Raw genomic sequence first — 21830 nt, forward strand, 5'->3', positions numbered from 1 at the left:
ATCTGGCCTCACAACAAGCCTTTACACCAGCTTAACGAAATCTATTGCATTATTGCTTGTCAGTTTCTTTTGCTCATTTTTTTGTTATTGTTGTTATTGTTTTTTTTTTATTGTTTTGAACAAAATTGACATAAGTATTAAATGTATTAATTTAAAAAATGTCAAATGCACCTGAAGCCTTTCAACAGAGTTCTGAGAACAAAAATAGTTAAATTATGTTTCGTTTTTCATAGGGATTAAGAGTGTCCTTAAAGTATTCCTTTTACTATGCCAGTTTTAATGCCATCTGGAGTAGAGCTTTTACCATTAAAGATTCCTCTACATTTTCAATCTCTTTACTTTCAGCAGGATGACCTAAAATTTGGATTGTTTTATTATGTACCATTAATTTTACATACATTTTGTTTAAACATATAAAGATTGTCTCCTATGTGGTCTTGGCATATAAACCAGACACACACTGCACAATGTAAAATAAGAAGAAAGTTGGAATAGTCCAAAGCAGTTTTCATTTGTTCTGCATGTACACATGAAAATTGAAACAAATACATCCCAATTATTCAGTTCTCCCTTTACATTATTATGGTCAGACATGAATCATTGTTTCTCTTTATATCAAACCCCCTTATAACATCACCCTTACCGCCAAGTATATTCTCTGCACATATTATAATTATAATTAGCTATTCTGGTTTTTAAATGTAATCAAAATAACTTCATCGAGGACGTTACTGACATTTTCAGTTGAAAATAAAAAGGTCAGAATCTGACTGCCACTCACAGGTTCTGAAGCATTTTTGGATCCTCCACACTCTCCACCTGCACTTACTAAGATAGCCTCCCATCACCGCAGCTCCACTCTTACACAGAAACCACATATGGTATGGTTCTTCATTGTACGAGCTATGCATCCACATCACCACTAATCGTGGTACTATCAGAGTCATCCAAGGGCTTCCATGATCAGGCTGGGGTTCTGCACTTGCAACTATAACAGAGAAGCACATTACGTAAGGGTGGGGTAGCAGGGGTGATTGGAACTGCTAGCAAATATTGCTGGAGGGCCACAATGCTATGGAGGACCTGACTGACAGTTATAGCTACCGATCTCCAAACTTAATATCTTTCTCCTGATACCCTCTCATGGGATCCTTACCCTTGGCACGCTCTTTTTTCTCTATTGGCAACTTCTTTCCTCAGGTGGGTCTATTGGCAACCTGTCCTCTTGATACATATGAGATAGATATTAGATCCTAGCCATTTACCTAGTGAAGTTGGGGTTGCCCAATGGCTTTATTTGCTGTGAATCGTGTCATCATGAACCTGTTCCCCGCTGCACAATGACACGAATTACAGCATTGTGCAGCAGGGGGTGGAGTCGTGATGATGCAATTCGCACCATAACTATGCCAGCACTTGCCACGTGGACCCATCTTCTGGGATCTCCTGGAGGGGAGGATAATAAAGGCAGCAAGTATGATATAAACATAATAATGATGCTATGATTAAGACTATTTAGATTCTCTCATTCTTGAGCATTCCTGTGGCTATATCAGACCATTTGGTGATATTAGTACATTGTGGCTTGGATTAGTTTTTTGAAAGGAACGGTAAACAGAACTGAACAGAATATTTCCATTTAAGTAAATCCTTAAGCTGCAGTAATATGTATTTAAGTGGAGATCTGCACACACTTTTATTGTTTATATTGCTGAAATTATGTTTTCTGTTGTATTTTCTCATTGGTATTATACTTTTCAGCTAGTACTGGATTAAAAATCTTGAGGATGTGTTATCATTAATTTGCTGACTCTTTATGTATGTGCAAAAATGCTCTGCAGCAGTGCATATGCCAATTAGTAACATAATGTCATTGCACAGGCGGCCGCATTACATGACACGGGATGCGGCCGCCTGCGTGCCCCCCGGACTCAAATTGCCAGCCCGCGCCTGTGCCTATTGTAGCACAAATGCACCTGTGTTTACAGGAAGCACATGGATCTGCATGTTATGATGGTGATATTTATGGAGGATATAAACATTTCCATATTCTAGATATATTAGGGTGTTACTAGCTGAGTACTCATGCACCTCATATTGTGGAGCAAGCTATTTAGCTGAGGTTGAAATGGTGTACAGATCGCATTATGAGGGCTCTATGGTTGGCAGGCAGCTACAAAGCTTCTTTCTCCCTGCAAAAGGTTATTCAGAAGGTCATGCTATACTTTCATTTGGACAATTTTTGAACCAACCAGGTTTCTTGGAAGCAGGTATGGCTGTAAGTCATACTGGGAAGTCACAGGAATAACAAAGTTATGCTGTAGTAAAAAAACATTATGCAGTTTATTCCAGTATCAAGAGCAGACAGGAAAAGCACAAGCTCTGAGGTAATGCAGGGACGAGCTACAGCTACAATGAAATGCATGAACTATGCAGTGATATAACAGTATATTATTACTACTGCTCAGTTTGAACTGATTTATTAAGCCACTTTCTTACTTTGGTGGCCCTAGAGCCCACTTGACCCATTTATATTTATATGTAATCATTCATTAATTCATCATTACTGTAATGTGAGCATGTTCTGTAATTCATCATGCTTTACTATTCACATTTCAAAAAGTGGAGTTGTTGCCTATAGCAACCAATCAAATTCTGGTTAGCATTTATTTAGTGCATTCTACAAAATGACAGCTAGAATGTGATTGGTTGCTATAGGCAACATCTACACTTTTTGAAACCAGCCGTTTAGTAAATATACCCCCAGCAATCAAAATGAGACTTTTATTCATTCATGAATCAATTACCAGCATGCGAACAGACTGCCAATATATATTTTCCTACACATGCCTCTGGAAATTGGAAAATAGTTAGCAAAACATATAGATTAATCTCTTAAAAACACAATACTTGACAACTTGATTTTTACACTGAAATTTAAAGTTGATCTAGGACATGACCTGCACCAACTATAAATCTGTCCCGACATTTTAAATTTACCTCCCTCTCCAATGCAACATGGTTTTTCCCTGGTACAAAGTTACTCCTTTTTATCCCTTTGCTCTCCTTATTGACTCATGCCCAATATGTACTTCCTTTGAACCTTGAAATCATGTGTGGCTGCTTTTAGATAGATGTTCTACTATTTCCTACTATATATGCACTTACACTTGTGTTTTGAATGTAAACTGTTAGGAATGCATCCTACTTAGAATCATTTTGGTGTTTAATTGTGCTATTGAAAAGATAAAGGGAAACTCATATGAGAGAGCAAAAAGGAAGCAACCAAAATATACAGTGTACTATAAGCTGAGCAATCAAAAAATGAATGTGTTCTTTTTTGGCGCGAAGGGGTTGGGGGCTATTGTGCAGGGTTGCGCTAATCAGTAGATTCTCAAAGCAACTTTGCAAGGTGAAGTACTCATTACATTAAGCTTGCTTGTTTTCATATCACTTAGCTTAGAGGGAACATTGACAAAGTAATAAAGAAAGGACATTGAAGTGTGTGATACAGTAGAAGGATAGAGGGCAAAAGCTGTGACATTGAATTGATAGAGGAGAGGAAGCAGTAAGATGGGGAAATGGCTAAGATTACCTGTGTGGACAAGCATGTATATTGCTATGGTATACTAATCAATTTTGCTAAGACAGAGATGATGGAGAATTAAACCAATAGAATCAATGAGGAATTTGGTGGAAATAAGCCCTTTAAATGAATTATGTGAGTAATATACAAGTTAGGAGGTAAAATTACTGTTTTATGTGCTTGTTCAAATAACCCACCTGCTATTAAAATGTCTCCTGGGAGAATAAAACATTTGAGCAAAGAATTAAAAGCACAAGTCGCTGAACAACCATGTCAAAGTATAGTTCAATGGGATTTATTGTAAACAAGCACATTGTAAATCTTCAGCCTGTTATTGGAAGTCTAACAGTTAAAAGAGAGTTCTCTAATATATTTCCTTCATCTAGGAAGAGAGGAATTTGATATTGTTCCCCAGCCACTAATGAACTTTGTCTTCAATACTATTTATTGTAGTCATTTACCATGTATTTGATTTCTTTCAGCCAGAGATAAATGGCTGCCGTCTGATCCGCAGATCATATCTGAAGGACTATATGCCATAGCTGTTGTGCTGAGCTTCTCACGCATAGCCTACATCCTTCCAGCCAATGAAAGCTTTGGACCTCTGCAGATATCACTGGGGAGAACAGTGAAGGACATCTTCAAGTTTATGGTCCTCTTTATTATGGTGTTTTTGGCATTCATGATTGGGATGTTTATCCTATATTCTTACTACCTTGGAGCTAAAGTGAATTCTGCCTTCACAACGTAAGCATTACATCACATATGGTTTTATTTTAATATTTTTTTACGTTGTTTTACATTATTTATAAAATGTAATCGGGGTCCCAAACATGATTAGAATTCAAACTAGAAGTTGCAGTGATATAAATTAGTTATGAATTTATATTACCAGCAAGGCTTCTGCCAGTCCCTGGGCTAGATTTACTAAACTAAACTAATGGGCGGACATCCCAAACTCATCCCAGTTCACAGACTTAGGCCACTCCAAAATGGTGATAAAAAAAATCCCCATTCCACTACTCCCCCTAACGAGTCTCCATGGGATATATTTACTAAATAGTGGAGATGTTGCCTATAGCAACCAATCAGATTCTAGCTATCAATTATTTAGTGCACTCTACAAAATGACAGCTAGAATCTGATTAGTTGCTATTGGCAACATCTCCACTTTTTCAAACCTGCAGTTTAGTAAATATATCCCCCTGCCCTTTCTTAGGGCCATTTACAAGAACGAAAGTTTAACATTCATAAAAGGGTAACAAGAGACAGGAAATTATCCAAAACTAAGTCGGGCAAGGTCAGATTATAGTAAACAATAATAATTACACTAATTACCCTAAACAGAAGTAGAAGTGAAATTAGACTAACTTGATTATAGAGCACTCCTTTTATTATTGTTATATTTGTTTCTATCATTGATATTTATTTGGCTATCACAAGTAAATGCTATCACTAACATAACTGCTATATTTATTGTTTGCTTATACAGAGCAACAATTAAGGTCAGGTTGTATGGGCCAAAATGAGCCAAAAATGTATCTGTTTTAATTGGTAAAATTCTATTACTATCACTTTTTTATATGTTTTTACATTTAGGGCTAGATTTAGAATCGTCACCTTGAATTTTAAATGCCTAGATTTACTAAGCTGCTGTTTGACAAACCACTGTCTGAAAAACAACAGCCAAACAGTCAAAACAAGTGGTTGTGAGAGGCAAGATTGCTCAAACTACATGCTGTCTGAACTATTTTGACATTTAGAACATAACAGGAGGCACTCTTGACTTATGAAATATGGGAACAATCATTTATTAATTAAGAGATAAAAATACATTTTAAATTAACTTAATGAGGCAAGTTTTATTTTTCATTATAATAATGCACAATATTATTGTATTATTATATTATGGGGGGCAATGTGTAGTGCCACATGTGTGCATTATAAATAATTATTATCCCCATTAAATAGCACTGCCCTTTCCTATAATTATATATTCATATTGGCCCCATAATAGAATACAATAATATTGGCCCCATAATATAATGAAAAATAAAATGTGCCCCATAAGTTAATTACAAATTAATTTTGCTCCTCAATAAACAATGGAACATTAAACCGCCACTGATGTGAAGCGGTTTAAAACCATCATCTAACAAGATTGTTAGTAAATCTAGCCCTTAGTGTTCCCACCCAGCCAATAATTAGAGGGATACCTGATAGTACCAGTTATTATGCTAAACTAGTATTAGAGTATCCATATTTCAATAATTATATATTTTAAATATATAACACTTTCAAATGATAAGTATAGGATATCTTATCTGGTCAACATTTTCTAGAAATGTTATTAAAACCAGGAAAAAAGTAGATGAGTGCTGTATATGATCACTAAGTACCTCCTTTTATATTCACTGTGATGAGCACTGCTAAATAGTTTATTGAGGAGATGAAAGCAAGGGAATTAAGGGGAGAAGGGGTAGCTTTTTAATGTAATTTAGTGTATTTTAGGGCATGGTGCTCAAACTTCCAGAAAAAAAACCCTTATCAAAAAAAACAGAAGTTCTGAGCATGCCAGACAATAAATCCCATACTTATAGTTTGTAAAAAATGTAAAAAAGCCATCAAATCTGATTTTATTTTCTTTCTTTCACTGTCTCTTTTAAGTGTCGAGGAGAGCTTCAAAACCCTGTTTTGGTCAATATTTGGCTTGTCTGAAGTAACTTCTGTAGTTCTGAAATACGACCACAAGTTTATAGAGAACATCGGCTATGTACTTTATGGCATCTACAATGTAACAATGGTGGTGGTTCTTCTAAATATGTTAATTGCCATGATTAACAGCTCATATCAAGAAATAGAGGTAACCCAAATCTCAACCTTCGATAGTTCATTTTCTTTTTCAGTGATTCCAAAAAGTTTTATTTCTATTTATTATTGCATTTTCAATTGAATCATTTTATTCCTCAATTCTTTCTAACTTATTCACTGAGCTGGAAGTGATGGCTGGAATACTGCTTTTATTTTATCTACAATCAGGAGCTTTTAAACAGAACACATTTCCTATAACATTCCAGGTCAGCCAGTGACTGCATTTGCCATTTAAAAAGTATGTGACTATAGAATTCTGAGTTCTAAGCTGTCATGCTTTTCTTGCAACCTATTACTCGGTTGGTATAACATGGAAATTTTCAAACGCCACAATAGTAGTGTAAAATATTCATGCTAATACTAATCCAATTCCAGCATTAAAGGTTTAACATTTAAACAGTATAAAAAGCATTAGTGAAAATATATATTGTTTGTATATTCACAAAACAACACAATTGGGTCTGATTCATTTAGGAAAGTAAGGCAAAAAAATTAGTACATTTTCTCCTGGACAAAACCATATTACAAGGCAAGGGGTGCGCATTGGTTTATTATTTTGTACATAAGTTAAACACTGGCTGTTTTTTCATGTAGCACACACATAGTTGATAGCTTATTTGTACACTGAAATTTAAAGTTGATTTAGGACATGTCCTTCCCCAATTATAAATCTGCTCTCAAATTTTAAATTTACCTCCTCCTCCAAAACAACATGGTTTTCGCCAAGGTTCAAAGTCACTCCATTTTTTTTGCTTTACTTTCCTTAATGAATCAGGCCCAATAACACAAAACATCATACTCTAATCTGCATTCTTCATTTACATCTACAAATGTACTTGAGCCTTGATAAACATCAAATATGATTTCTTCTAGTACGATATAGAGCTTCGGGAGCTTTCATTATGCTTACAGGTATCCCAAAGCCTCTCCATGGGAGGCATTAAAACATAGAACAAATCTACTTAACAAGCTGAAATACCAATGCATTGTATTGCTGCCAATGTAAGTCGTGCAGGTTTGAGTTACAATTGGAGCCCATTACTGTAAAAACACAGTGCACAAATCTACTTGCTAATGTTAAGTGCTCTTTCTGTTTGCTTAATTGTTAATAATACAATGCTATTGAAGCACAGAGTGTATTCGAATATAACTATAATTGTAAGGAGTGAAACTGAAATGCACCGTAAGCAATATACAAATGGTGGAAACTGAAAAGTCTGCTGTTCAGTTTATAATTAAATGGCCAAACAAAATGTCAATTTATTCAGCATAGAATGCATTTTTACATTTTGTAGGCACAGCACTAATGTTACATCAGTGTTATAAAATAGAACAAATCTCTGAGTTATATTTGCATCTGTAAAAAAACAAAGTCCCATTCAGATAGACATGATAAATTTTACTTGAAATGTTCTTTGCTATCAGAATAAAACGGATTGACAGATAGATAATAGAACATTGTTCTGAGGATTCTGCATGGTATACATATAAATAGGAGAGTATTCTTTGTTTTGCACAGCCACAATTTTCAGAAATGGTAATTAAGTCTATCAAAGTAAAACATCACAAGTATATAAGTCTACCTTTTTCTTTTTTCGTGGTATAAATTTAATTTTTTCCTTTAAAATGTTCCAAATAGGCTACTGGGCCTCACCTCAGGCTAACATTTGACAGCCAGCCCCTGTTTATGGCTTAAATTATTCATGAGAATGAGGGGATATATAGACTATTTTTATTATACGTGGAAATTTTGTCTGTGGGTTGCAAATGTGCCGTAACTCCTTGCAACCAGATAGACATGTGCAAAACAAATGTCTGATTTGTTGGTGCAAATTTGCACTAAAACCATAACAATCAGAAAATAGCTTGAGTTGCCGAATGTGCACTAGCCAGATCAAAGCTAATTGCTGACTGGCTGCCTGGTTGTTATAATTTTAGTGCAGATTTGCACCTATGAGAAAAATAAGTTAGTAAATAACCCTCAAAGATTACATGATGATGATTATTTCATATATATATTACAGCACATAATCCATGTAGCTAACCTAACAGTATTTTTATCCTAATAAAGAAAGGCAAAAATAGGTTAACAGTACCCCACATCCTGAACTAATAACAGTATTTGCCAAAGGGTAAAAGCATTTGCCAGATAATTGTGTATAAAACTATGTTTCACTCTATGCCCATGTTTCATGTACATTTTAAGGCTGTTTTACTACCATAGGCTCGCTGACCAATCAGGTTTCTGTACCTAGATTAGACCATATAACTGGCCAAGGATATGAATGTAGTAATTTCATCTACAAATATTTAAGTTTTGTGCCTTGTCCTGTAAATCCTGTTTTAGAAGCTTGCTGTATGAAAACAGCATTTACACTTTCATGTCCCTTGCTCTGTCTCCCATTAAGGACTAAAGACATAAGCAAATGGTCACTGCATATTGACAACAGGAGATGTAACTTGTATCATTAATGGCTTGCTGTAACAATAAACATTATATGCTTGCATTAAGCAAAGAACTCTTCACTTTCAAAGCTGAGAAGTGATAGGTTTATTAATGATGCACACAATTGACTATATAATATTATTCTTATAGTTAATATCAGTTAATAATGTTAAAAGAGTTGGAATGCAGTGCGGAACACTCAGCAGACAATTAATATTGAATATATAATAGAATCTTGGGAAACCATTAAAAAACATGAACCTAGAGAAACTCACGTGAAATACTCGGCACATATAATACAAATATGTTATAGAAAGTGAAATTATCTTCAAGAGAGGAAGGCATATGAGGGCTTGTTCACACCTATCCACTGTTAATGTGCTTTTTAGTCGCTAACTAACATCCTATTTTTGATGTTTTTATACTTATACTAGTTAAAAGCCCCTCAAAATGATGGAAAAATTTAAGAGTGTTTTTTGAATGTTAGTGTTGTCCTTTCATTAAGTGCTCAGTAACAGGGGCAGACCTTACTGCACCCAAGTTGACTTTACCCTTGTGGCAGCATTGATTGAATATTTTGTCAGATTATATTTTCTGTGAAGGTGAATTTGCATGGCGATGACGATCACGTTTGCGTTCTCTTTGGCCATCAGCCACAGTTTGTCGTCAGGCTTTATCCCGTTCCGTCTTTTGTTTTTTGCTGCTTCTTATTGTGCCGTTACTCCCACAGAAGACATTTGCCTTTTAGGTGGCATTGCAGTTACACTTTATTGCTTCAATTAATTAGTATATAGGGGGCAGCACGGTGGCGTTGTGGTTAGCACTTCTGCCTTACAGCACTGGGATCATGAGTTCAATTCCCGACCATGGCCTTATCTGTGAGGAGTTTGTATCTTCTCCCCGTGTTTGCGTGGGTTTCTTCAGGGTGCTCCGGTTTCCTCCCACACTCCAAAAACATACAAGTAGGTTAATTGGCTGCTAACAAATTGACCTTAGTCTGTGTGTCTGTCTGTGATTGTGTGTTAGGGAGTTTAGACTGTAAGCGCCAATGGGGCAGGAGTGAGTTCTCTGTACAGCGCTGCAGAATTAATGGCGCTATATAAATAAATGATGATGATGATATTTTTAGGTGCTAACAGATGAAAAGTCCATTAAAAATAGGATGAATGAGGCAAGCCAGGGATAATACGAGGAGACCCGTGGACCTTATACATATTCTCAATTCTAGGAAAACCTCCTCTATTATCTTAGCATTGGATGCCGAGAAGGCCTTCGACAGGATCTCCTGGCAGTTCATGATCCACACATTGAAGCATTTTGGCCTGACTGGAGATTTCCTCGCCGGAGTTTAGGCCTTATATTCTCTCCCTCCGGGCCGGATTTACCGCTAGGCAACCTAGTCACCTGCCTAGGGCCTAGCGGCTCTCGGGGGGCACAGCTGGGGGGGACAGGAGCAATTTTTAAAAAAAATCGGCCCCTCCCCCGACTCGCGGAAAGTGTGAAGTGTGCCGCGAATCGGTGGAGGGAGGGTCGGGTGCCGCGAATCGGGGGAGGGAGGGTCGGGTGCCGTGAATCGGGGGAGGGGGGGTTGGGTGCCGCGAGTCGGGGGAGGGGCCACACTGGGCTAGTGTGGTGGCTGGTCTCCTCCCTCCCTCCTGTGAGTGGCCTGCTGTATGTCACATGGGACGTGCACCACATCACAGGTGCCGTCCCATGTGTGAAGGGGATGAAGACTCCACAGCTCCTAGATGGAAAAAGGTAAGATGGGGGAGGGATGGGGTAGTGTGTGTGTGGGTGTCCCCGTCCGTCCGTCCATCCGTGTATTGTGTGAGGGTCCACTGCGTGTGTGTATTTTGTGAGGGACCACTGCATGCGTGTATTGTGTGAGGGGCCACTGCGTCCGTGTATTGTGTGAGGGGCCACTGCATCCATGTATTGTGTGTGTGTGTGAGGGGCCACTGCGTGCGTGTATTGTGTATGTGTGTGTGTGAGGGGCCACTGCGTTTGTGTATTGTGTGTGTGTGAGGGGCCACTGCGTGCGTGTATTGTGTGTGTGTGAGGGGCCACTGCGTGTGTGTATTGTGTGTGTGTGAGGGGCCACTGCGTGCGTGTATTGTGTGTGTGTGTGTGTGTGAGGGGCCACTGCGTGCGTGTATTGTGTGTGTGTGAGGGGCCACTGCGTGCGTGTATTGTGTGTGTGTGAGGGGCCACTGCGTGCGTGTATTTTGTGTGTGTGAGGGGCCACTGTGTGTGTGTGAGGGGCCACTGTGTGTGTGAAGGGGGGGCCCAAACCGATATCTTGCCTAGGGCCCCATGAGGTGTAAATCCGGCTCTGTTCTCCCTTCAGCAAAGGTTATGGTTAATGGCTCTCCCTCAGACTCCATAATGATTAGTAATGGCACACACCAGGGTTGCCCCCTTTCCCGTCTTATTTTTGCCCTTGTTATTGAACCCTTGGCAGTTACTATTCGAGCATCCCCGGATGTAAGAGGTGTGCGCACGGGGGACCTAGAGAGCAAGATCTCTCTTTTTGCCGACGACGTACTTTTGACCCTTCAGCAGCCGAGGATCTCCCTGCCCAACCTATTCTCCATCATGTCCCACTACGGAGAGTTATCAGGCTATAAAATTAACATCACTAAATCTGAGGCACTGCTCCTTAACCTCCCTTAATGTTATTGTCTCGAAATTACCTCCCAATTCCACTTTCGGTGGCAAAAGAAAACGCTAAAGTATCTGGGGGTCTATATCACCACCACCTATGAGTCTCTCTACCAGGAGAATTATCCGGCTATCTTTCTCAAACTAAAGTCTGATATCCTCTCTTGGAGGCCCCTAATCATCTCGTGGCTGGGTAGGATCATTACCGTTAAAATGTCTGTTCTCCCTCCACTTCTTTACCTATTCCAGACACTCCCCGTTAGGTTCCCTATCTCTGAATTGAATATTATGCAACGACACTTAGCTAAATTTGTCTGGCGAAGTAGGTCTCCCAGGGTCCGTTTAGCTCAGCTTAAGAAACCCACAAATTCTGGTGGTAGGGGATTTCCTGACCTGAATGCCTATTATTGGGCGGCCCATCTCAGCTCTGTTGTTACCTCCTTTGCTCCCCCTGCTTCCCACGCCTGGGCGGATATAGAAGCTGCCTACCTCTCTCTGCCAGCCATCTCAGGCATTTGGGGCCTTTCTAAACAAGCTAGGCTTGCACTGATTAAGCGATTTCCTACTTTACTATTCGGAGCTCGGAACTGGGAGACCTGCAAAAGCCACCTCTCCATCCCTCCAACTTCTCTGAACATCATGCCTTTGTGGCACAACCCTGCCTTCCCACCTGGTGGGCTCCGGTCTTTCTCCCTACCATGGTTCGCCTCGGGTATCCGATTCGCTGGTGATCTTTGGAACAGGGGAGACCTTTGACTTATGACGCTCTCCGCTCCAAATACCCCAGATTAAATCCGCCATTCTATCAATACCTACAGATTAGGCACATTGTCCTCTCTCTCCTGTCGGGCGCTTCACCTTCACTGATCTCCCCATTTGAGACCCTCTGCCTCTCCTCACTGCTTCGGAGAGGCATTATTTCTTCAATATATAGTCTAATTCTCAACAGAATATTGGTCTCTGGAAGTGTGCACAAACGAGAGTGGGAGAGGGACTTGGGTTCCCCCCCCGGAGGAGGACTGCTGGGAGACGATCAGAGCGAATGTAGCCTCTAGTTCCATTTCTACATTAATTAAAGAGAAAGCTTATAAAATATTTTACAGGTGGTATCTTACGCCTGATAGACTGGCTAAAATGTACCCAACTGCCTCCCCTGCTTGCTGGCGGGAATTTGGTCATAGAGGCACCTTCTTCCATATTTGGTGGTCTTGCCCTGTCATATCCTCCTTCTGGGATAGGGTGACTTCCCTCCTTTCCTCTCTTCTCCAATACCCTGTTCAGAAGGATCCTTGGTCCTTTCTCCTCTGTTACCCTATACAAAATGCTGATGTCCAATCTGTAAAACTGGCCTCACATATTCTAGCGGCTGCTAGGTGCTTGATAGCCAAATCCTGGAAAAGCGCAGCGCCTCCCCGTGTCTGCTCCCTGAAAACATATCTCTGTTTTATTCCTAGTATGGAAAAAATCACCCTCCATCTGCAAGATAAAGATGATAAGTTTTACCAAATATGGGCCCCTTGGCTACACCAATAATACCTCCAACACTAACCCTTCCATAAATGGCCTAGTCCATACCGGATACCTCTGCTTATAATATCCCTGTAGGCTAAGTTATGTTCCCCGTTATCTGAGAATCCTCCAGGCCTTGTCTTACTAAGGCGGACGACCCCAGCCCCTCCCTCTCCCTCCCACTTTCCCACTACCCTCTTAATAATATGGATATTGCTTATGCCAATACAATTTTTTCATTCATGTACTATGTTTTGTTATGCATAGCAAGTACTGACATGCTCTGTGACAGTGCTTGTTTTTCCTTCCTGCTATCTTCTAGAATGTTTGCTGTCACCCATGTGGATTCAATAAAAAAATTTGAGTTAAAAAAAATAAAAATAGGATGAATGGTATCTTATGAGTTCATTCACACCTTTGCATTCTAAACACCTAAACACATTTCTTACAATTTTAGTTAGCGGCACAACCTATTCCTCATGCATTAAGACATGCTACCAATATAATGGATTGCAACACATGCAAAGTGCATTGAAACATCGTTAAAAGCCTATTCCTAAGAATATCTAAATCACATGTTAGTTTTCATGTGCTTTCCCGCCTTTTGTCCCAGTGCATATGTGTGAACGAGTCATCAAAGTGGAGTAAAGAAAATTGGTGTACAAGGTGGACATATCTGAGACTGGTATAATCAAGATTAAAGAATTGTAAATGAACTCCACTCTGTAGTTCAGTTTTCTTTCCCCCAACTTTCATAAATTGTAATTATTCTCCAACATGTTTTTCCTGTTATTTTCTTCTCATTGTCCATATGCAAGAGAGGACTTGCAACTATTAGCTTGAGTAAAAAGCTCAATATACACAAGAACATGGTTATGCGATTTACTGTTAATCATATTTTGGAAGTGCCAGAAATATGCTTTTTATACTTATTGTGATTAAAGGGAATTCTATTAAATTCATTGTTTCCATTATCTATTTTTAAGTTATATAGAGACAGGAAAGTGAAGTGAAAACAATTTCTGCTATAGCAAACATTGCTTATAACACGCCATCGTTTTCAACATGGCAATACAGTTGCTTGCTTGCACATATCCATATAAAAGATGTACTTGCTGAGATTGACACAATCAAGCTTGCTAGCACATCTTAACTTACATCAGATTCTGATATAATGATTTGTTAAAGCAAAGACACTTGGCAATCATATCAAAAAACATACCAAGGGAAATGAAGAAACTATTGTTACTTCTTGGCTCTTGTGTTTTTACTTCCATTGAAGGAATGAAATACATATGAGTGGAAACAGAACCTGTTACTGCTCAAAATGAAAAGTTACTCTTCAAGGGTAAAAATAACAAAAAACAAACTAATAAATGAGTCTCATTGTTTCTTCTATTGTAAACTGAGTCGCTAAAGCAGATGCAGCAAATAAGAAAATTCATTCTTATGTCTCCTGTGTGTCCAGGATGACAGTGATGTGGAATGGAAATTTGCCCGATCAAAGTTATGGTTGTCGTATTTTGATGATGGAAAAACATTACCACCTCCATTCAGCGTTGTGCCAAGTCCAAAATCCTTTGTGTATTTAATTCTGAGAATCTTCAACCTCTCAAAGTGTAGGACAAAAAAGCTGCAGAAAGACATCGAAATAGGAATGGGTGACTCCAAATCCAGGGTAAATGTTGACAAAAGCATAAAACTTTTCCCTGACCTTCAATGCTTTGCCACTGTAATACTGTATGACTTGCCTGTTCTGCTGACAAATGTGAAGGTATTCTGTTGACTGATTAATGGAAACCGTTTTGTCTGTGCTGGATGCTGCATGTTGAATGCAGAAAATCTATTCTCATTTCAATTGCGAAATTGTTTCAATTCTTGAGACATTTGAACATTAAGGGCAGTTATTAGCAGCTCCAGCTAAATGCGCACTTTGACAAAACATGTTGCAATGCAAGGGGTGCAGCTAACTCTAACATGTTAAATTTGCCCCCTATGCTGTGCAAATTTGCATCTGCTAGATTTACTGGATTTACTGCTAACTCTAAATGATGCCCTATATTTGTAATATGTTCTGCATACAGTTTTATGTACAATTTGTTGTTAGTTGTGTGGATTGCCAAGTGTTTAATTCAGTGTTTGCTCTGCCAGGTATATCCACGAACATCACATACAACAATAATATATAGCTATTGATAAATATTGAGTCAGCATTTTTCCTATGTTGGGTTGAGCATAATTTGGTTCACATTTAGTTTTGGATTCATAAAAACATTGCTATTAATCATACATTCAAAACTAAAAATTCTTAAAAGTAGCTTTGGCATAAGCCACATATATTATGGTCGGGTACAAGCCAAATATTCTTATAATTAATTTGTGTCAAATTAGCACTGTAATATAAAGTAAAGAGAGAGAAACGTGGGTTCCTGCACGTGTTAAAGATATTGTAAAATTAATTTGATTTAAAACATGTCAGTAATGCGAATCCCCCATATTTGTCCTTAAATGTAGCAGCAAACAATCCAGTGCATCCTTCATTTACAATATTTAATTATTCTACACCTTTTTTCTTTTGTGATGTAAAACGGTAATGTCTAATGTCAACATAAACTAAACTACATGGAAAATAAATGAGATTATCTTCACATACAAGATATCTTGGCACATAGTCATACTTTCTTTGGATATTTTTTCGTGCAGGTCACAGAGGTAAAACTTCGCTCATGGCCAAGTAATTAAAACAATTAATTTACTGAAGTACAGGATTTTGGTCTGCATTTAATAAATGGATCAGTGTTGTTCATAATTAATCACTGTGGCGTCTGTGTCAAAACATCTCTGTACTTTTTAAAAAGATACAGTCACCGCTAACTGTCCTTTTCCTCATCTGTTTATTTTATTTTACCTTAAGACAGATACAGACTGTTGGAAAATATGTCCTCAGTTCAATGGTGCAAAACTCTACTATCCATCAATTGGAGATCCAATACTAGCAGGCCAGATGGATTGTCATTTTAAAACCCCAAAGGATAGTAATAAAAGGCTCTGGTGTTAATATTATTATTATTGTTCATGCCGTATGAACATGCTGTTGTCTTTAAATTGTTTCATGGGCAGAGGCAAATGTAAAGACAAAAGAGGAGACAGGTTTCTACTTCTAGTCAGTAAATAGAGCAATCATCTCACTGTAGTTTGATAGTGAGTAGTAAAAGGTGTTCTGTTCATAAGAAATCCTTATTTGAATCATGTAGATTTATGTTCTGAATATCGCACTTTTAATCTGAAAAACTGAAATAATGAAGGTGTGATAAACTAATGGGCGGACATCCCAAACTCATCCCAGTTCACAGACTTAGGCTACGCCAAAATGGTGATAAAAAAATATCCCCATTCCACTATTGCCCCTAAAGAGACTCCAGGGAGTATATTTACTAAACTGCGGGTTTGAAAAAGTGGAGATGTTGCCTATAACAAACAATCAGATTCTAGTTAGCATTTATTTAGTACATTCTACAAAGCGACAGCTAGAATCTAATTGGTTGCTCCACTTTTTCAAACTCGCAGTTTAGTAAACATACCCCCATGACTCTGGCGATGTTAAACTGCCCATCTCTACTCCTGTTTCCAGCTCTACTTCAGTGCTTCTGACAAGAGACAAGATCTGGGGGGAGCAGGGGACTGATGGATAAGGGGCGAAGTATGAAATTAGCTCTCTATCCTTGGTATGGTATTGCTTTCTATCCGTCTTTCAGAGGAAGGGAAACATTGTTTGCCATAAGCTTTGAATAGCTTGTAATTAAAATAAGAGGACATGATGCCGAGGTGATAGGTCATAACAGCAACAGTCCACGTTTCTAAAGAACTCCAAATTAAAAATGTACTTTTTTAGGTTGTGTTAAAAAAAACAAAGCCATACTGCGAGGGTCTGCTTTCCTCTTACTGCTTGGCCTAGTAGCTCATGGTTGAAGGGCATTTTCTATATAATTCTTTGAGCTCCCCAAAAAGTTTTTTTGTTTTTTTTTAATTTTCAGTGGAATTATCCTTTACATATCTCAGAAAATCACTTGAAAGTCTACTAAAACTCAGATATCTTGTCTTACAGTTAAATCTGTTCTCTAAATTATGCAATAAAATATGATACCTATTACCCTTGGCGCTGCAAATAATACGCAAATCATACACATTACGGTAATATGAGTCCCAAAAGAGTCCACATTAAAAAGTAAAATTTTTTTGCAAATGTCCTTTTTTCACTTTCCAGAAATATATCCAATATGTTAGTTCTCTTTCATATAATATTCATAGGTCCATGCCAAAAGAGAAAGAGAAAAAAATTTCCATAGTGTATTACCATTTATAACAGGATTTATTACACCACATCAAAAAAGTAAAAACGTAAATACATTATAATATAAAATCTGCACACATTATAATAAAAAATCCTCCATTGAGAAGGTAATGGCCGCCTACCAGAGTAAACTGTTGTTCTGAGTGTGTCAAGATGATGTGTTGTGGATTCCTCCAGATCACTGCAGGCTCCCAGCGTTAGTATCACACATGAAATCACAGTGGGGGGGCAGAAAATCACCCAACGCGTTTCGACCCTCCTGGGGTCTTTATCAAGGCATATGACTACTATGCCTAGTAGCTGGTGGAAGGGCATTTTCTACATAATTCTTTGAGCTCCCCAAAAAATTTGTTGTTTTTTTTTTTTTTAGTTTTCAGTGGAGTTATCCTTTAAATATCTCAGAAAAACACTTGAAAGTCTACTAAAACTCATATATCTTGTCTTACAGTTAAATCTGTTCTCTCAGTCTAATGCCAAGGTGTTTGAGACTCGCAGTTTCAACAGTATTCTGAATCAGCCGACTCGTTATCAAGTAAGTTGGTCCTAATAATTTCAATAAAATTGTCACTACAACTTTACAGGGCATACATGATTACATATGTGAAGAACAGCAAGCCATTGCGTTACTTATTAATATTGACATTTTTTTTCTCTAGTGGGATTCATGTTTTTTGTCTTCTTGTCACTTTTTCTGACAGCAAATAATGAAAAGACTTATAAAAAGATATGTACTGAGAGCACAAGTGGATAAAGAGAATGATGAAGTGAATGAAGGTAAGGCTCAGAAATAAACATTTTATTTTATTTTCTGTGTGGATCCATATTTATTCAGGCAGAAAATACCCCACAATCACATCAGGAATGAGTAGTAGTGCATAATGGGGCTCCATTTTTTGAGATGGGATAGGGACAGGGGCAGGCTGGGCCGGGGAGCAGGGGGGCAATCAGTCTGACAGCTGTTTGGGCCGGCTGCCCATCTGCTCAATGAAGCCAGTTCCTATACAGTATCCAGCTGGGCTGAGCAAACAGCAGAGGTCTTGAGATATAGTCATAGATATAGCTTCACTAATGTAAATTTGCACCACTTGGAGTAGCTACTTAGTATCGCTTGTCAGAAGTGTTCAACTCCTAGTGTCAATTATGAGCTCATATTTTTGGAAAGGTCACATAAGCCTGAATCCTGGTTGGTAGAATAGCAGGGTCTGCAGGAGGCACTTCATTGTAATCTTTTACTTTTTTTAATTCAGGAGGCTTGTAATTATAGAAAAAAAATTAGTTATTGTAAAAAATATATTTACCGTTTTAATCCAGATGGGAAATGGTGAAGGTTGAGATTATTGGACCCTGAGGTTATTGAAGTTGGATCTGTCGCCAGCCACAAGTACCAGTCCACTTGTTTAGCCCAATCATGGACTGTCTGAACAATTTAGCCACACCATAGAAGATAAGATTGCACATACCTGGTCTCTTAGCTGGAACATAGCACTGGACATCATTATAAAGCTGGCCACATAGGTATATATCACTTATTGGTCATTGGATGGCCTCGCACACAAACCACTGAGGGGTCATTGCCTGAGCTGGTTCTGCCTAATAAAATCTCATTGGATTTTGATGGTTTAGAAGAGTGATTATTTGTGTGGCCACAGATACTACACAGTCATCCACTTGGTATGCATTTCTGACATGTGTGGCTAACGTTTGTATTTTCTATACAAACTGACACCAAGTCAGTTAATTTGCAGGAAGGGGGGTTGTTGGAAAGGGGGATATGACACTGCTAGGCAATCCTATGTTATGGAAATTAAAACTCCCAACTTTTGTTGTATTGGCTTGGAATTCGGTTTTCTCTCAAAAACAACTTTCTCCAATACATTCTTGCCATTTTCTGAATTACAGTTTATCTTTTTTGTTTTCATCTCAGAGACATCTGTGTTTACGTTTTAATGTTTTGAGAAGATGCAAAAATAGCTGACATTTCTTCTCACAGAAAAAATGGTTTGCAATTATATTCTAACTGTAGTGTTGCTCCTAATGACAACTAAAAAAAAACAATGCTAAGAGATTCAATTTTACCACAAATGTGCTAGACTGAAAATTTACATCAGCCTCTGGTACAAGTTATCATAATGATTTGTGAGGTCACCATAAATGGCCAAGGAAGAGACCTAATACTCCAGGGACTTCTCGATTTGGTTGGCTAGATCCAGATTATATTTGCCTTTAAGCTCTTTTGCTCCTAGTTTGGTCGGTTTTGTTTTTTATTGGAATTCAAGTTAACTGATTTGCTGCTGTAACTCAGCTAAATGCTTCTCCTTTTCCCTATTCCTATGTGTTGCATTCCTCGGTTAGGGTTAGGGTTTAAGTAGACTGATTGTTTTGTTACTCTTGAAGGCTATGTATTGGTTGTTAAGATGGGATTCATTTAGCTTCTAAAGGTATGGTGTTCTTGATGTTACTGGGGTTTTACTTGTCATTATGACAACAGGTGGAAGTGTAAATAGTGGCCAAGGTGATATTCGGGGATATCATTGGGTTTACAAAGAAGTCGTCAAATTTGGAGAAGGTGTTATGAAGGTGAGAATAACTGGCGTAATCTTTGACTCTTCGGTTTTTCTGTCTCCAGGCATCTACCAGTAGGTTTTGTTTAAGTAAGTTTTTGGAGATATGAATTTGAATTGTAGGATGCGTTTGTTTGGTTGTCAAAGACAGAGTTTGGGGATTTGTCCCAGAGAAGATTGAAAGGGATGCTAAAGTCTCCCCTCCCATTATGAAGCTATAATTCCTGACTTGGGTTACAGTTTGGAGGAAGGCATCAAAGAAATGAATGTGGTTTGTGTTGGGGGCACATACATAAGCAGTTTTAAAGTTTGATATGCAAATAAGGTCTGTAGGGATGAGAAAACAAGACTTAACCATATGGATGGTGGGTCTCCTGCAGGAAAACGAAATCCCACTGTAATGTGAACATGTGTTTAAGAGCTAGTTGGCATTACACAGTGGATTGAATCCCTTGACATTTCATTATGTGTTATCAAGAGCATTGAGCAGAATAGAGAATTGCTTGTCTGAACTTCTATGTATGCTCAAAGTTAATAAGTTCTCATCAATATTGTGGGAAAAAGTGGAGAGCGAGGGGGAAAAGCTTAAACAGAAAATGTGGACTTTGTGTCTCATAAGCGAAGTTCCTGTCTGGTTTACTGGTGATGTGGACTGCAAGCAGGGTATCTTGGGGGCGGGGGTGAAGTCCATCCTGAAATGATAGAAGCCTTGAACCAGGGTGGGTTACCACCAGAACTTAGTTAGTCAAACATAAATATGAGAACATATATCTAAGCAATCATATCATACTAAACCAACAACCTAGTCTCTCTACAGTGGCAATCTGAAACTGCAGAAGGTCAGCCTAGTAGAAGGGTCCTCTACTTTGGTGCCCTCTGGGGTCTTCTGGCATTGAGAAGGGGGCAGTGGCAGAGTGAATTGCAGGACTAACTTAGCTAGAGAGGCAGCCATCTTCTCTGGTGGAGTAAGGCTCCTGTCCCATTCCTTGTTAGGTTGAATGAGAATGTCCACTTATATAGGATGTTGTGGTCCCTTAATATCAATGTCACTGGTCAGAGTTCTCATTCGCGCTGTGGTGTGATAAATGCCATTGGTATTGTTGCAGCTCAAGGCCATTGATAAAAGTAGTACCTTCTTTCATGCCGATTAGAGCAGAGCCTCCTTTGTTTGAAAAAACACTATTCTATTCTAGCTAACACTTCCTGTCGAATTATTTTCATTTCTGGGCCAATATGTGCAGTGAAATCTGTCATCTACTCTATTCTCCAGTTTATCTGTCCTGTCAGGTCACTGATGCATTCCTGCAGCACAGTGACAGCTTTCCTGGACACCGATTTCAGGGAGAGCTTTATTTCTTAAACAAAGGCTGATAAATCAAGTTTAGTAATTACACAGCCTGCCTTATCAGACTCTGATTCATCTTAATCACGCTGCTGTGCTCTGTGTGACTCAACGCCATATTGGGAGCCCATGCAGTCAGTGTTTTTATTTTGAAAGAACTCTTACAACCCCTTTGACTGGCTTTTTTCTGTGCTTCAGAGACATCCTGGAAATAAGAGATAGATTTATAGCTGATGTGGGAAAAATTTATCCCACATAAGACACCAGCAACTCCTGTCTTAAGCAGCCATCTAGGAGCTCTGAACCTCAATTTTTTTCTTTCAAATGGGGGCCTTTTACCACTTAGGGCTTGAGACATCCTTGTCTCCATTGTGGTAGAAAAATAGCAAAAAAACTAAATGAATTGATATACATTTCTTCCTACTATTAGACTTCCAGTCTCATAATAAACTTACAGAACTAGTGGTAGAGGTCTTCGACTAGAGCAGCCGCCTTTCCCGTAG

General features: G+C 38.5%; 1 protein-coding gene across 1 annotated transcript in view; it reads left to right on the forward strand.

The window, feature by feature from the left end:
• Nucleotides 1-21830, forward strand: part of TRPC3 (transient receptor potential cation channel subfamily C member 3) — a 167339-nt gene that overhangs the window by 143875 nt on the left and 1634 nt on the right. Inside the window, exons 7-11 of the mRNA XM_075200321.1 lie at nt 4069-4333; nt 6254-6449; nt 14542-14751; nt 17873-17956; nt 18123-18198. Of these exons, the coding sequence (XP_075056422.1) occupies nt 4069-4333; nt 6254-6449; nt 14542-14751; nt 17873-17956; nt 18123-18198 (831 nt within the window). The remainder of the gene's footprint in view (nt 1-4068; nt 4334-6253; nt 6450-14541; nt 14752-17872; nt 17957-18122; nt 18199-21830) is intronic.

Source organism: Mixophyes fleayi, chromosome 1, assembly GCF_038048845.1.
Source record: "Mixophyes fleayi isolate aMixFle1 chromosome 1, aMixFle1.hap1, whole genome shotgun sequence".
NCBI classification, from domain to species: domain Eukaryota; kingdom Metazoa; phylum Chordata; class Amphibia; order Anura; family Limnodynastidae; genus Mixophyes; species Mixophyes fleayi.